General features: G+C 40.5%; 1 protein-coding gene across 2 annotated transcripts in view; it reads right to left on the reverse strand.

The window, feature by feature from the left end:
• TBCK (TBC1 domain containing kinase) overlaps positions 1–16,120 on the reverse strand; it is a 93,399-nt gene that overhangs the window by 22,465 nt on the left and 54,814 nt on the right. For both annotated transcript variants that reach the window (XM_060278487.1, XM_060278486.1), the window contains exons 20-23: positions 11,079–11,164; positions 6,939–6,975; positions 4,574–4,735; positions 597–772 (exon numbers count right to left, since the gene is read on the reverse strand). In XM_060278487.1, the coding sequence (XP_060134470.1) occupies positions 597–772; positions 4,574–4,735; positions 6,939–6,975; positions 11,079–11,164 (461 nt within the window). The remainder of the gene's footprint in view (positions 1–596; positions 773–4,573; positions 4,736–6,938; positions 6,976–11,078; positions 11,165–16,120) is intronic.

A 16,120-nucleotide genomic window follows, 5' to 3' on the forward strand; every position in this document is an offset into this window, starting at 1 on the left:
ATGAAGAGAAGGCTTACTCAGAAACTCTGTGACTAGGCCTCAATAATCTCTGTTACAGGAATAAAAGCCCATGCACAACAGAAACAGTATGATTACAGGAGCAGGGAGAAGCCCTGGCACAAGATGAAATACTTCCATTGGCACATTCTTCAGAGCAGTTCTAGGATCAAGATGGTACTGGAACATAAATAAAAGGTCACGTGGCCATCAAACCACAAAACAGCTCAGAAGTTCAAAAAGTTTGGGGAGCCAGGGAAGTTAGAAACCCAAATTAGTGTGTTCATGAAGAAAAAGATATACACTTCGAACTCCAAACAATAAATAGCTGACGTGGTTTAGTCAAGGAATGTCACAATGAGAAAGCACCTATACATAGCTGTTAACTGTAAAATGAAGGAAGAGACATGAACAAGGAATGTTGACATCTGGATTTTTTGTTTGTTTTTAGGTTTATTTTATTGATTTTAAAAATAAATGTACTGTTTCTGAAGAATAGTCTCAGTGAATACCATTTTAAAAAATTAAGACAATAAGAGTATGTTTAGCCTTAATATTCTGTTCTATATACCAAAAAAGTTGAAAGCATAAAAACTCACCAGATCACTCCTGGGAGCATCCTGATGGTCGGATGAGAAACAAGAGATTAAACTTCTTGAACAGTTGCCCTCTCCGGCTTGCTTGGGATGCTGTGCATATTGTCTGTATGTGGCACTCTTAGGGGTCCAGCAGAAAAGATTGATTGATTCACGGACACAACGTTCTATGTCAATTTCTGAAAAGAGGACCACAAGGTGTAATGGCTGACATAATAACAATATTAAATAATAATAATAATAATAATAATTTATTATTTATACCCCGCCCATCTGGCTGGGTTTCCCAACAGAAAAATGAAATAAAATAATTAAACATTAAAAGCCTCCCTAAACAGGGCTGCCTTCAGATGTCTTCTAAAAATCTGGTAGCTGTTTTTCTCTTTGACATCTGATGGGAGGGCGTTCCATAGGGCAGGCACCGCCACCGAGAAGGCCCTCTGCCTGGTTCCCTGCAACTTGGCTTCTCGCAACGAGGGAACCGTCAGAAGGCCCTCGGTACTGGACCTCAGTGTCCGGGCAGAACGACGGGGGTGGAGACGCTTCTTCAGGTATACTGGACCAAAACCATTTAGGGCTTTAAAGGTCAGCACCAACACTTTGAATTGTGCTCGGAAACGTACTGGGAGCCAATGTAGATCTTTCAAGACCGGTGTTATGTGGTCTCGGCGGCCGCTCCCAGTCACCAGTCTAGCTGCCGCATTCTGGATTAGTTGCAGACATGGTGGATAGTGAACCTTGGTGAGATCAAAAGAGTTTTGGAAAGCCAAGAACAAACCTTTTTTGGTGGGAGAAAATCAAACCACATTCCCTGGTTCAGAAATAACGGGAAGCCAGGGATTGTGGTTCGTTTTGCTCCTGGCATGATCAGGGGGAGAGCCAAGCGCACACATTTTGCTCTGGCGGAAACCTAAACTACTTTTAAGACTCCCGCTACTTCTTAAATCACTGACATCTAGCCTGGAAATCATCTAAAGGCCACTCTGCAAAATTAAACGAGCCTTGTTAATAGACTTATTTCCTGTAGGTTTAATGACATGGAGAAAAGAATCTGTTGCCTAATTCTCAGTGGAAATTTAGCAGCTGTATTTTTTCAAAACGAAGCCAGTCATTAATCTCCCTTGATTTGATAAAACTGTCACATCTGGCTGGAGAGACATTTGAGGCTGCAACAGTTTATATTCCATGCTGCAACTCACAATCACATATTACACTTCCGTAAAGTGTTATCATATGATAACTGATAAATGGCAAAGCCCTACAGCCTTTAGAAAGATGCCATAATCTCCAGCAGTCATTTTAAACTTTCAGTCTGTATTTCACAAGGACGACAGAGCACACAGAGAACAAAGTTAAGATGGCACACAGGTGACAAGAAGGGGGGAATTTCGCAGCAAAGCACTCGAGCGCTTGTCTGCAAAGACAGCTCACTGGAAAAACAGAGAGCACGAAACAAGCGGTTATTGACACAGAAAATGTTTCATAAAAAGTGTGGCAAATAGTATATACAAATGTGACACAGCATATCTTTTGTGTATCATTTAATATCCATTCCAGAAGCCTGCTTCTTTCAGGCAACCCTGCACGCGAAGAGGAAATTTAGAAAAGATAAAGTGCTTGTCACTCTCAGAAAGAATGCATGTTAATAGCATTGGCCTGGCCTTTGAGTCCCAAGCATTTTATTTAATGTCCTACAAAACTTGCCCCAGGCACACAGACAAGACTTTGGGAGGGGAAAGTAAGATATCAAGAGGTCACACACATTGCTTGCAGAAGCCTTTCCTTTTCACATAGTTCCCCTATGAACATACATTTTATAGCTTGGTAGGGCTCTGCCTATTAGTTACTGTATTGCTTTCCACCTGGCACTAAAACGTTTTCAGTAACTGATGTTACTATTTACTTGAAAATCCTCCATGTTTTCTATTGGTTGAACGATAGAACACGATCACACTGCAACGCTGCACTGTGTTGCACGCCCGTAGCGATTTCCTTTTGAAAAATGTAGTTGGGTAAAAGATTAAGTTCTGAATTCTTGCCAGGTCCAGTCATATGTCTTTGGCTGCATTTGTACAATTGGTAAGCCAAATAGGCATGCATCTTTTGCCCCCACGACCCACCCGCACACTGCAGAGGAAGACGACAGAGGCAATTTGGCTTGGGCCTGGCAGGCCAACCAACAGCAGTGCCCTGAGGTTTGCCACTCCTGTTCTAAACCCCTTGGAGGTTTTTCTTTTCTACGATCAGGTGGTATATATAAATTGTATGAAATAAAATAAATAAATAAAATGTATTATGTGCAAATGAAGCTGCAGACATCTTTTGAAAATCTGATACAAATGGATCTTGCTTGGTTTTTTCATTTAAAAACAAACAAACTTTCATACCCCAAATCCTGCGTAACAGAATAACTATCTATATACACATGCATGTACATACACATAAACATACACATACACATACACACACACACACACACACACACAAACACAAACAGTTAACAAGTATCTCTTCATAAAGCCTGGAAGCTTTGTATGTATGAAAAGCCAAATATGAAGATGCTGGTAAATGTATCTGTATAGAAACTCTTAAGAGATATTAAATGTCAGGTAATTAGCCTTTATACAACAGCCAGGGAGCCGATAAGAAAGAGCGAAGGAGAAATTGTTTGGGGTTTCTTCACCCTTAGAGCTAAAAACTAGGATTGATAAGCTTGGATTTGTGAGCATCACATATATACAAGTGGAAAATGGGTATAATTAAAGGATTCAGAGCTTTAGGTAAAATGGCATCAATCTTGCAGGCCTCAACATTACAGAACAACTTCAGCAAGCAGGTGTGTGCTAACAAATCACTTTCTATCTGTACCAAAGCCAGCTTCACTACCCCACACTTGGCTGGAAGCTATTAAATATTGGCACGTAGGCATAGCTTCTGTTCTCAAATACCATTATTCACCTTTGATGAATTTTTAGAACTGTTTTATAAACACATCTGCCTCTTGCTCTCTTGACAAAGGCATCAAACACAGGTGATTCAAGAATATGTAGGGTAAAAACACACACAAAAAACCCCTTTCATAAACAAGCAGCTCTTGTGCCTTTTTCTTGAAAGTGAAACAGCAATGAATACACCTTCCTAGGAGGGATGGTGAGAGGCAAGTGAAGCATGTGACACTTCTCCAGCCTTCCCTGTCTGCAGGGACAGCTTCTGGAGAAGCTGTCAAACATGCTGCTTGCCATGTGAACACAACGTATAAGGAGCTCAGCTCCAGCCCCCTCGTAAAGGGAGGCTTCGGATTCCAGAGCTGCTTTCAATGGGATGCACACTTGTAGATATTTTCTAAGGCAACTGTTGCTCTCCAGTTCCATTAGAACCTGTGAGTGGTTTGCTATTCTACCAAAAGGTAACGAGATTGCATCAAATGAGGAGAAGGGAAAACACCCCCCGCTAATCAACTGTTTGGAAAAATGAAATCAAAACAAAACTGGTTGCTAAGATTTAAAAGGAAAACATAATACTGGAGTCCCAAGCTCAAGAGGAAAGCTGGGACACGAACTCGCTTGTGAGGCAGTTAGGGCCCTTCAGAAACGCAACGCAACTGTAGGAATGATGCCACAACTTCAAGGTCTACAGGAAGTCTGGGGCTCATTGTACCTGTCAGAATGGAACTGGTTGCTCACCACAGCAAATGAAACTGCAACACATATTGCTGGAAGATCTATTAGGAAAGGTGTGCGGGTTCACACTTTGGTATGCCCAGTTAATTTAGTTTTATCATATTGTTACACTCCTGCAACTTAGCTATCCAAATTTTCTTTTTCCATCTCAAAATATGTCCTATAATTAATTCAAACTCTGCTCAGTGCAATGCAGTGCAAGGACCCATCTATATTAATATTTCCCATCTCCCTACTAAGATCTTACGCTCAAAACCCAAAATTATCAACAGAAACATCCAACATAGAAACTTGCAATACCTGGCAAATCAGAAAACAGCAAAATGCATTCGTTGAATCCATTAGAGAGAAGTCGGTCCCTCAGCTGCTGCAGAATAGCCACTCCAATACAGAATGGGAAAGAAGAATTCCCAAGCAGTAATGTATCCCACAGATGAAATATTTTGTGCAACGGAAAGACATCTGCAAGGGGTGGGAAAGACAGGAAAATTATGTTTAATTATCTTGAGAGACTAGAAACCTCGCATGGCCCATCAGTAGATCAAACCAAACTAGCTTGTTGATCATATGTTTAGAAAAGGTTGTGTTGACCTGGAACTGTTGACAGGAGTAGTCAATGTGGTGGTGTTGCTGGACTACAGCTCCCATCATCCTTGACCATTAGCCATGCTGGCTGGGACTGATGGGATTTGGAGGGCAGCTTCTTGAAGGCACCACCTTGGCTTCTACAAGGTTTTGCTGCAGAACAAAAGTGGGGAACCTGTGGTCTTTCAGTTGTTGCTGGGCTACAATTCCTATTGCCCCTGGGTCATTGGCCATGCTGGCTGGGTCTGAAGGGAGCTGAAGTTGAACAACAATGATGTAACTGATGACACAAACTCAGTACGCAAAGGGTTTATAAATAAGATTCAACACAAGAAACGGCCCTAATAGCAAGTGACCTAATAGCATGCATGCAACCAAGTGGTGGAAGAGCCATTTGGAGAAACCCAAACAGTGTTATGTTATTAAGTCAATAGATTCACTGATAAATTGAGTAGGATAGTGAAAGAGGCCTATGATTTTCTGTCACAGATATACAGCCATTTTTCTAGATAAATTACCACAACTTGAAGGTTATTGCTTTAATTTTAGAACAAAGAATACCCAACCTTGTTTAGAAAGATTTATCTTCATCTGTAGATCACTCCCAAAGGTAATCAATAACTCATTTCAGTGTTATTAAATGCCTAATTAAGAGAATTATATATTCTGCTAAAAACACTTCAAGGACTTTTCTCTCTTGTTGAAACACTCTGTATTTATTACTGAAGCAAAAGGAAAGAGATGCGTGATCTGCATAGACATTGAATTCCCAGCTAACTGTTTCAATGGGACCCTTTTCTCCCATAAGTACATTTTCGATCTTCTTGTTATAATAAATGTTTACTACAGACGTTGTATGTACAAACTAATCAAGAAATGTGCACAGATAGCTATTGCTCAGCGTGCTAAAATAGTTGGCGATATTGCGAAGGAGTTGACAGAAGGACAACAGGTGGTTGTCCATGGGAAGTCATAGTTACAGGCAGATTTGGTACCAATACAACATAGTCACTTTCCAACATCATAATTTTTAGGTGAATTTCTTAGGCAGCACAAAATATTTCAATAAATAGGCTAGCAGTGCTCAGTGTTTAACCGTGAAAAGTGAGGAGGGGTGAGGGGGGGACTTAGCACATCCATGTTTATCAGTCTGGTTGTTTCCAGATGTTTTGGGCAACAACTCCATAATCCCTGACTAGGTCAGGTGTGAGTTTTAGTACAAAACATCTGGAGGCACCCGAAAAATTGAAGAGAGGTAGGATAAATTTCTGGAAAAAAATTGTTTTGGGGGAGGGAGGGAGGGAGGTTTTGTCTTTTTTTATAGAGTGATGAGATGACCAAGGGCATTTTTTTCATTTTTGTGGCTTTAGTTTGTAAATTTGAAAAGGGAACTTCCTGACTTAGAGCAGCTTTTTAGCCACAAGAGGACTTTGGCTTTCTGTGACATGGTTACAAATAAACCCTGAAGTTTTTGCACCCAGGAGAGCAACACATTTTAATGCAGGTACCCATTTTTAGACAAACTATTCCTCCTGTTATGCTTACTTATCAGTCATACTTTATGTGTAGCCTTATTAGCTCCCTTCATATGTACAATACTATAATTGTATGTGAGGTATATAATTCTCCGAAGGCCAGAAGCAGTTGAATGATTTCCCTTCACATTAACTCATCTGAATCAGTATCATAGTTTATCTTTGACTTTATCTGACTGCCATTATGTACTTGGCTTAATTTATAAAGCAATTTAAAAACCTCATCAAATATACCCGATACCAAAACTGAGCTTTTTAAACCACAGCATTGTGTTGTTGCGTCTCAACAAAAATGGAGATGAAATGCTAGTAAAAAAGATTATTTTGAAAAATGCTTAGAAGGCAATTCTTAGATATACTGCAAATCTTCTGTTAAGTATATGGATTATGCCACACACTCGTAGGTGCTTGTAGGAAAATCCCCTGTGAATTAAGGACAGGTTCCCCAGATATTTAACCCAGATCAAAGTGAAAAATGACTGTGATATAATGCAATATAAAGGCATGCTTAGCACAGGAAAAAAATGACAAAAGGTCATACTCACGTGTAAACATTGTGAGAAACCAAGGAATAGCATACAGCTATAAAAACCACAGGAAGAGGGTAGGGAGAAAAGAATACATGTGTTAAAGCACAGCCTTGTAAGTTTCCTATCACCTTAGTGTTCTGCAGCCTCTGACTGTAACAAGTGTGAGCAATTTAAAGTCAGGATTGCAGTTTAAAATCTGTATCGCAGTAGCATGTTACCAACACTGCAATTTAAACCCCTAGAACCCGCACTCCACTATTTCATGGCTCTGTATAATAACTGTAATCCAGGCTTCATGTACAGGGCTTCAACAAGCGCTAAATCATTTTGCTTGCTCTCATTACAAAATTTGCACGTGGTTTTTCTATATATGAAATTTCCTCTTCAGAATCAAAATGGGAGCTTCCTCTCTCCCACCTCTCCTATGCTGAAGCTGAACAGTCTTGATCTATAAAATAATCTGTTCACAGAAGGGAGGAAGTGTGGAAGTATGATAATGAGGTGAGGGAAACCATTTTTCCATGATTAAGAAAAATGGGTTACATAACCCTCCCTGGAAATAACTGCTGCTTTCTACTGAGTTATCGTTAATTCCAGATTCATATAATTGTTGTGCAGCTCAGTTTACCTATTATATTTTCTACAAAATGGGTGGGAGTGGTGTATGCCCTTTAGGTTTGTACTAGGCTGAGAATTCTCTCTGGAAAGTAACAAGCAAGCATCTTATGGAGAGGCTAAGGCCATATGAAATTGCATGGCACTGAAACAGGTGTCCCTTTCTGATTCTATCAGAATCTATCTGTCGCATGTGTGTGTGTGTGTGTGTGTGTGTGTGTGTGTGTGTAAAATGCTCTATTTGCACTCATGTTGGCCTAGGCCACTGTTCTAAGCAATACAAAGGAAGCTTTTGTGCCCAGTAAGTCAACGTGGCGATTTGAGTTTACAGAAGAGAAAAGCCACAGTTCATTTAATGGCCATTTGTCTCTTTGGTAGCAGATCCCACTGTGACAAAACACCAGTTCTCAAATATTTAGATTCTATTAGACTGCACTGATTACCTGAAATTGTGTTAGTGGAAATTGTAAAATTCAAACATCATGGAAATCATGACTGAGGCCTAACACACTGACGTAGAGAGATGGTCTCAGAGACGTATCAGACCTTACTGACAACTAGTCAATACACTGAAAAAGTAGTAAATTAGTATTTCATTTCACTATCTGAGTGTGCAATGCATCCCCCCCCCCACATATAATATTCTAGGAAAAGCTAAGGAAAAACAGCAAGTTATCAACATTCCTTTCACAAATGGCACTATAATCAGTTGTGTGTCTAGTTGTGCCTTAGGGAGACAAAAGGAGAAACATGAAAATAGAAAGAAAAATACACCAAAATATCTGATTCAATACTTGCTCCACAAATTTGTATTTAAGAACAGCTGCAACAATGAGCTTCTATTAGTTGAGATGCATTGTTCTTAGTACACAGTGCCCCCTACCAACCTCACTCAAGTATAACCAAGCGGCAGAGACTGCTAAAAATTCTTACTGCAATATTCCCCCAAAGTTTTATCTTTAAGGTGGACTTACAAATATGTCAAACAGTGCTTACCAATAATAAAGTACAGCTAACAGACAATACAGTAAGTTCCCAGATCTTTCAAAGTTTTAGCCTCACAACAATCCTGTGAAGCAAATATTTTTATAGATTCCCCCCCCCCTTCCAGCACAAAATAATTCGTGAACAGGGAACTGAATTGAGCTCTAACTGCTTGCAGGCTTCCCATGGGTCTATAGCCTGGCAAAAAAGAGGTAAAAATGGAGGGGGGGAAGACACCACTGACATTTCAGTTACGCTTGAATCATGTTCTAGGTCTATACCAGGCATCCCCAAACTTTGGCCCTCCAGATGTTTTGGACTACAATTCCCATCTTCCCTGACCACTGGTCCTGTTAGCTAGGGATCATGGGAGTTGTAGGCCAAAACATCTGGAGGGCCGCAGTTCGGGGATGCTTGGTCTATACTGTTTTTGTATTTTAACTTTGAGCATTTAAAGTTATGGTTGTGAAATTTTCTTGACTTTCTTATCTTTTTATAAACTGCTTTGAGGTTTTTGGTTTGGTTTCTCTCTCTCTTCTCAATCAAGCAGTGTATAAATCTTGGAATATAAGTAAGTAGGTCTACCCAATACCAAGTCAAATGTAATGTAACTCATCACTGCTAGATCAGTGCATGTTCCATGTTATTGGTGGGAGAGAAGGCCTGATAAGCCACCACACCCTCTTTCTCTTACTGCTGGGTTTTACGTGGGTGGGTTACATATTCCACTCCTTTACAGCAAACCTGGAAGCGGATCAAGACACGTGTTTCACTCAACCTTGCTCTCTTGCTGCTTCGATATAACACAAATGTGGTGTGGACGCCATTGTAATATGCAGAACCTCAATTCCTTGATGTATTTGTGTGTTTTGATGGCATTTATGGCACATCTCTAATTTCAAAAAGTGGCCCAAAAGCTTGATTAAAGGATAAAAATTTGATGCTAGTGTCCTCTCAAATAACAATTAGCTGTACCATCATTACACAAACTTAAGAGCAATACTTTTTTTGTTAAGCACCTATAATTAGCTAGGTGCTAAGTTACTTGCAGGTGAATAAAATCAAAGCTTTTGGTAGCCACTTTCTTAAGTGGTTACCAAGTAGACAAAGCCAGAACCTATAATTAATGGCAAACCAAATCTGTGACTGAATAATTTAAGCATACAAGTTCATGTTTTGGTTGCAAGGATCCTTTAGGTTAAGAGATTGCTGTTTTCATGTCAGAATGACACAGGAAATATGGACATTTTCATAACACAGTGTAAGATTTGATAAAATGTATACAATAGTTATTGTTCTGTGTTCTTTTTTTAAAGAAATCCTGCTCACTTTTCTCCACATAATACTTCAGGCAGACATTGTGACCACTGACAATACTTGCTGCTCAGTAGTGTTCATGACTGTCATGGCACTGCCCAGCAACACCTTGAGGGAAGAGAGGGAGGAGGAGGCTAGGCAGGAACTGCTGGAGGGAGGAGGACAGGAAATGGCAGGAGAAGGGGAGGGGTGGCAGAAAGCAGCCATGGAGTGAAGGGGCTCGCTGATGCTGAGCCGGAGCCCCAACACCGCTCCACCAGCTCGGGAACAGGTCCCGTCAGCAAGGGAGAGGCAGGAGTTGAAACGTAGAACGCAGAGGTGGAGATTAGGGCTCCCTAAGCTTTTATGTTGGAAAAAAGCCGCCAAAAGTTACTTCCTCAATCTGAGTCCGAAAGTACAGATGGCCGAATGATGTCTACTGCTTTTGTAAATATGCAAATAAAGACTGAAATATGTACAGCTCAGAGTAAGCAGCACCATTTCTTGCGGAGAGCACCCCACCACTCTTACAAAGACTCTATTCAAGAGCTCTATAATATAATAACAAATGGCAGAGTGGCAAGAAAGAATCTCTTGCACAGCAGGAACATGGAAGATTTATCAGTGTTCAATTTGATAGGATTAGTACTCAAGCATGAAAATCTGGTTCAGATCACTGCTGAAGTGCATATGCTTCAACCTAGATGGATCCTGACGAGTCGCCGGTATCAATTTTATTTTCCAAGTGACACGTGCAGCTCCTATTGGGCTTATTGTAGGATAGCAAACCCATTTGTATGGAAAATACAGTTTTGCAGACAGCTTGTTTTTCCATGTAATTATATACTCTCCCCATCACTTTATTTGCAAACTTCTTCAGACTGTAAACCTCCTTGCATCAAGGACTGAGTGCGTACATGGGAAGGTGAACTTCCAGGAAACTCTGCTTGCAGACTTTGTACATAACTGCAATTCAAATGCTTCTACATAGACGTCAACACTGCTCAGAGCAGAGCCACTTAAATCAATGAACGTGGCTAAGTTAGAGCCATTAATTACTCTGATTAAAATTTAGCTGAATTCCACCGCACTATACCGATTTGACAGTGATAGCATAGCAGCTCCTATCAGGTTCTGAAGGTTTCATGCATCAAATTTGTTTTGGGTTCCGATATGCAGAAACAAACCTTTGAGACTGACCCCACTTTTCCTTTCCCTACTACCATTTATTAAAAACCCACAAGAAGCATTTCCACTTACATCTGGAATGAAGCCAATTTCATTGAGATGGTTACTCAGCTCGGGGTCATGGAATGCAATCATCTGGGAGAAAACTGTCAGGTATTCTGGAAGAGCGATAAAAAAGGAAAGACATATTAGAAAACCTTTCACTAGGAATTTAGGCCTAAGGGATCAGAAACCAAGTCTGCTTGGTGGAATCCCCTATTACAAAGAGAACACAAGGAAACAAGCTCAAAATATTTACCTATAAGTGACCTGCAATCACATCAATATTATGCTTCATTGTTTCTTCCCTTCCCTTAAAAGAAGGGGGAAAGGGGGAGGGGAGCACAAACATTGCAGTAGATTTTGTACATATGTGCAGTTTGTATGTACATGATTTCCATATACATACATTTTACATCCTCTTTAATAGTACAGGACAACATTGAACACTTTGACATGCTGTTAGAAAGTTTACTTCAGCTGTTAAAAATACCTTTAATCTGTACTTGCCAGGTGTGTGATTATGATGGTATTTGTGATGGTAGCGAGCAGCAGTTTATGGCCATCTGTTTTATACCAATTATAATACTTAAAGGATCACTGAACATATTTATGGTGCTTGATACTTTGATCTCCTGGTTTCTGTGTAGCACTTCCAATAGAATATTAGTGTATCTTCTCATAAGATCAGTGTTTTTTACAAACCAGATTTTGCGTTTGTTGCTACAGTCAAATGGTGTTCAGTTCATCACTTGTAGGAGCCATACTGAACCAGATCAAAGGTCTATCTAGTCCAGCATCCTGTTCTCACAGTGGTCCACCAGATGCCAATGAGAAGTCCAAAAGCAGGACCTGACCACAATAGCACCCTGTTACTTATGGGGACATGGGTGGAGCTGTGGTCTAAACCACAGAGCCTAGGGCTTGCCGATCACCCCGTGACGGGGTGAGCTCCCGTTGCTCAGTCCCAGCTCCTACCAACCTAGCAGTTCAAAAGCACGTCAAAGTGCAAGTAGATAAATAGGTACTGCTACAGCGGAAAGGTAAACAACATTTCTGTGTGTTGCTCTGGTTCGCCAGAAGCGGCTTTGTCATGCTGGCCACATGACCTGGAAGCTGTACGCTGGCTCCCTCGGCCAATAACGCGAGATGAGCGCCGCAACCCCAGAGTTGGTCATGACTGGACCCAATGGTCAGGGGTCCCTTTACCTTTAAATAACCCATGGCCTTTTAAACTGTAGGGGGTTACTGTTTTTGCTTGTTACCAAGTTAAGTATTTTTGTGTTTTTATATAGTAACCTCCCTGTGATCCTCGGGTGAAAAGCAGTATAGAAATTTAACAAAATAAATAAATTCTTACTTCTATTTTTGCCTCAGAGCTTTGGGGAGTACTTTTATTTTGGCATGAGAATTCACGTGATCCTTCAGTACTGCATTATCTCTAAGCCCCTGAAATGATCCTTAATTTATATACCTTTCTCCGAATGTAGTGTTAACATATTTACGTTCCTAATGAATTCACCAACCACAGGTAAAGTATTTAAAGCGACTAATCGCATAAACTCGGCTATGTGCTGATGAAAACAAATTCACAATTAGTTTCCTAAAAGCACATTTCTTTTCAAACAAGGGATTCGTGCCTTCATTGGTTCTAGATGGATATGCTATACCTTTTTAAATACCATCTTTATTTGAACAGCATGGCTCATAAAATATAATTGCTTTGTGGGATTACATGGTTAATTAAGTATCTATTGAAGGCACACATCTTTCCATGAAAATCTATTGGCTGGGATCAGCAAAACAGCACTAGCTTAGATGATACAAATTATTCCTTCAGTTAATTTGGTGTATTATAGCTGTAAACTTTCAACTGGTCTTGCATTTTCAAAATCTGAAAAGCCTATTCCAAGACTGTTCAGACTGTGTGTGACACATCAACAAGAAAGTGGCAATAATATGTGTACCCCTCATCTGAAGGCGGACAGTTACCACACTACAGACACCTTAAGACAGACATCCCCAAACTGCGGCCCTCCAGATGTTTTGGCCTACAACTCCCATGATCCCTAGCTAACAGGACCAGTAGTCGGGGAAGATGGGAATTGTAGTCCAAAACATCTGGAGGGCCGAAGTTTGGGGATGTCTGCCTTAAGAGTTGGGGGCTGTCAAAGACTTCCAACCAAAAGCGCATGGAGGCACTGATTTCTAAACTCATGCTTCCATGTGGGATCCATATATGCAGCAGTCACAATTTTGTGCAATAACAAGTGACACTTCTTTGAACTACTGTAATTACGTATGTTTAACCACAAGAAGTACTGGTGGTTCATACAATCGGCATCCCCATGTTGTTGTTGTTGTTGTTGTTGTTGTTGTTGTTGTTGTTGTTGTTGTTGTTGTTGTTGTTGTTATATTATTATTTATACCCTGCCGTTCTGGCTGGGTTTCCCCGTGCCACTCTGGGCGGCTTCCAACAAGTACCAAAATACATTAAAATATCACAGATTAAAAGCTTCCCTAAACACCTTTAGGTGTTTTCTAAATGTCAGGTAGTTGTTTATCTCCTTGACCTCCAATGGAAGGGCATTCCACAGGGCGGGCGCCGCTACTGAGAAGGCCCTCTGCCTGGTTCCCTGTAGCTTTGCTTCTCGCAGTGAGGGAACTGCCAGAAGGCCCTCGGCGCTGGATCTCAGTGTCCGGGCTGAACAATGGTGGTGGAGACGCTCCTTCAGGTATACTGGACCGAGGCCATTTAGGGCTTTAAAGGTCAGCACCAACACTTTGAATTGTGCTCGGAAACGTACATGTGACGCTGGCTGGACTGTGAACCTATCAATAGCCCAAATTTACCTTGAAGGCCACTGTGTGGGGCTGCTGCCTTTACGAACCACCCCTTTAATACTCATGGTTTAGGAACAGTCACTCATGGGTTTTCTAACAAAGCACAACTCCTGAAACCTGTATTGATTTCTATATATTGTACGCCCTCATAAAAGACTGCCATTTTTATTTCAAGTGGTGCAAATACCATGAGTAGACTAAATGTCTGGGAGGAGGGACACTTCCAAATATAAAGTTTTCCATTTACAAAAGTAGTTTCTTTTATCCTTTAAACATCTCTAAGCTATTATGAAAGCGCATGGAGCAGGAAGTTCTTAAGTTGTTTACCCCGTACAATTAAATTACAGTTCTATTATCTAACCTTAAAGCATGCTATTTCCAAACTAAACAGGTTTTTTTTAAAATCTTCTATTACAGTATTTCCGCTTATGTTAAAAAAATAAAATACTAGTCCCATCAGCTTTATTCCTTTGTAGAATACTTAAACACACACAGGTCTATTTTCCTTCCAGAAACGAGACGTGGATTGTGTTTGCACTGAAGGTTTTTTCTTGTCACCCTGTGTGACCACACCTCATCTTGTCTTGCTATTTGCATTTCAGTTTCAACAGCTTGTAAGTGCCAAGAACCGTGAGGGTATTTCTCTTTTGTTCCAAACTGAGCTACAGATAAATTTTCCAGGAGTTTTCAAAAGGCACCATAAGTGTCTGACTTTAAAAGAAGTTGTTTGGAAGTGCTACATGTGCCGTTTCTATATTCTCTCCAACTTATTTCATATGTAGGAAAGAAGCACAAGCTGCTGGGGAGGGAGAAGGCTCTACCTTTGAGGAAAAGTCAGCACAAGAGTACTGTATGTATTTTGCATACACAAGGAGTCAGGTTCAATCGCCAGTTAAAAGGGTCACAAGGTAGCAATGCTAGAAAAGAATCTCTGCCTGAGGAAGAGTGATGAAGGTACTACATGCACAATAGCAGTTAAAATGGTTATAAATGAAACTGGAAATAATAAAAAGTGCATTAATTAAATCTGCATCAATCTAAGAAGCTGCTAAGCCCAATTTTTCATGAACTCTTGTATCTCATCCTCTTTTAAAGCCATCCAAGTTGCGTGACCATCACCGTTTCATGTAGGAGTGAGTTCCACAGTTTAACTATTTGCTGCATGAAGAATTACGTTCTTTTGTCTGTCCCGAGTCTTTGAACATTCAGCCTCAGTGGACATCCCTGAGCTCTAGTGGTATGAGAGAGGAAGTCAAGCTTTTCCCATTGTACAGTGGTCCCTCGAATAACGAATTTAATCCATTCCGAATGCACATTCGTAGGTCGAAAAATATGTAAGTCGAAAAAAGCGGTTTCCCATAGGAATGCACTGGAAACGGAAAAATTTGTAAGTCGAGTAAACCGCATCTAAAATTCGTAAGTTGAGAAAACCCCATCTAAACCGCAACGGTTTTCCTTTCGGATGTCGAAAAAAAAGTTTTTTCATTCATAACTCGAAATTTCATAAGTCGAGTACTTCGTAAGTCGAGGGACCACTGTATAAGCTTTTAGTGGGTCTGTTCTGAAGAGAACGTGGTTGAATACCACCCAGAATCTGATGGAGATGATCAAAATCATACTAACAAATATCAGTCACATATTATCCAATATATCCTCTAAGTCAGGGCTATCCAACTTTTTTAGGGAGCCAAAGTTGTTGAGCTTTTTTTGGAGGGGGGAGGCTCCAGCGATCGGCCAGGGACATCCCACAATCGACCAGTAGATCGCAACTGACTTGTTGGATAGCCCTGCTCTAAGTTATACTTGGAGCAAAACCATTGAAATAAGTGGATTTAAGTTACTTGTTGTTTGATTTCAACTGATCTAATTCAAGTACCCGTGTTTCTCATATTATAAGACACGTCTTATATTTATTTTTTCCTCAAAAAAACACACTATGGCTTATTTTCAAGGGATGTCTTATTTTTTTCCTCCTCCTCCTGCCGCGGCCGGCATTGCTGCTGCTCCTATCACTATGTCTTATTTTCGGGGTATGGCTTATATTCCTTGAATGCTTAAAAATCCTGCTATGGCTTATTTTATGGGGATGCCTTAAAATATGAGAAACAGGGTATGGCTAGCATCTAATAATCACCCTGTACTGTTATGATATATTAACGAGACAGGTGTTGAAGAGGATGTACAGTGTGGAGACAGAATGGACCCACTGAAATTAATGAACATGACTAAGT

This window comes from Zootoca vivipara, chromosome 9 (assembly GCF_963506605.1).
Source record: "Zootoca vivipara chromosome 9, rZooViv1.1, whole genome shotgun sequence".
In the NCBI taxonomy this organism is placed as follows: Eukaryota; Metazoa; Chordata; class Lepidosauria; order Squamata; family Lacertidae; genus Zootoca; species Zootoca vivipara.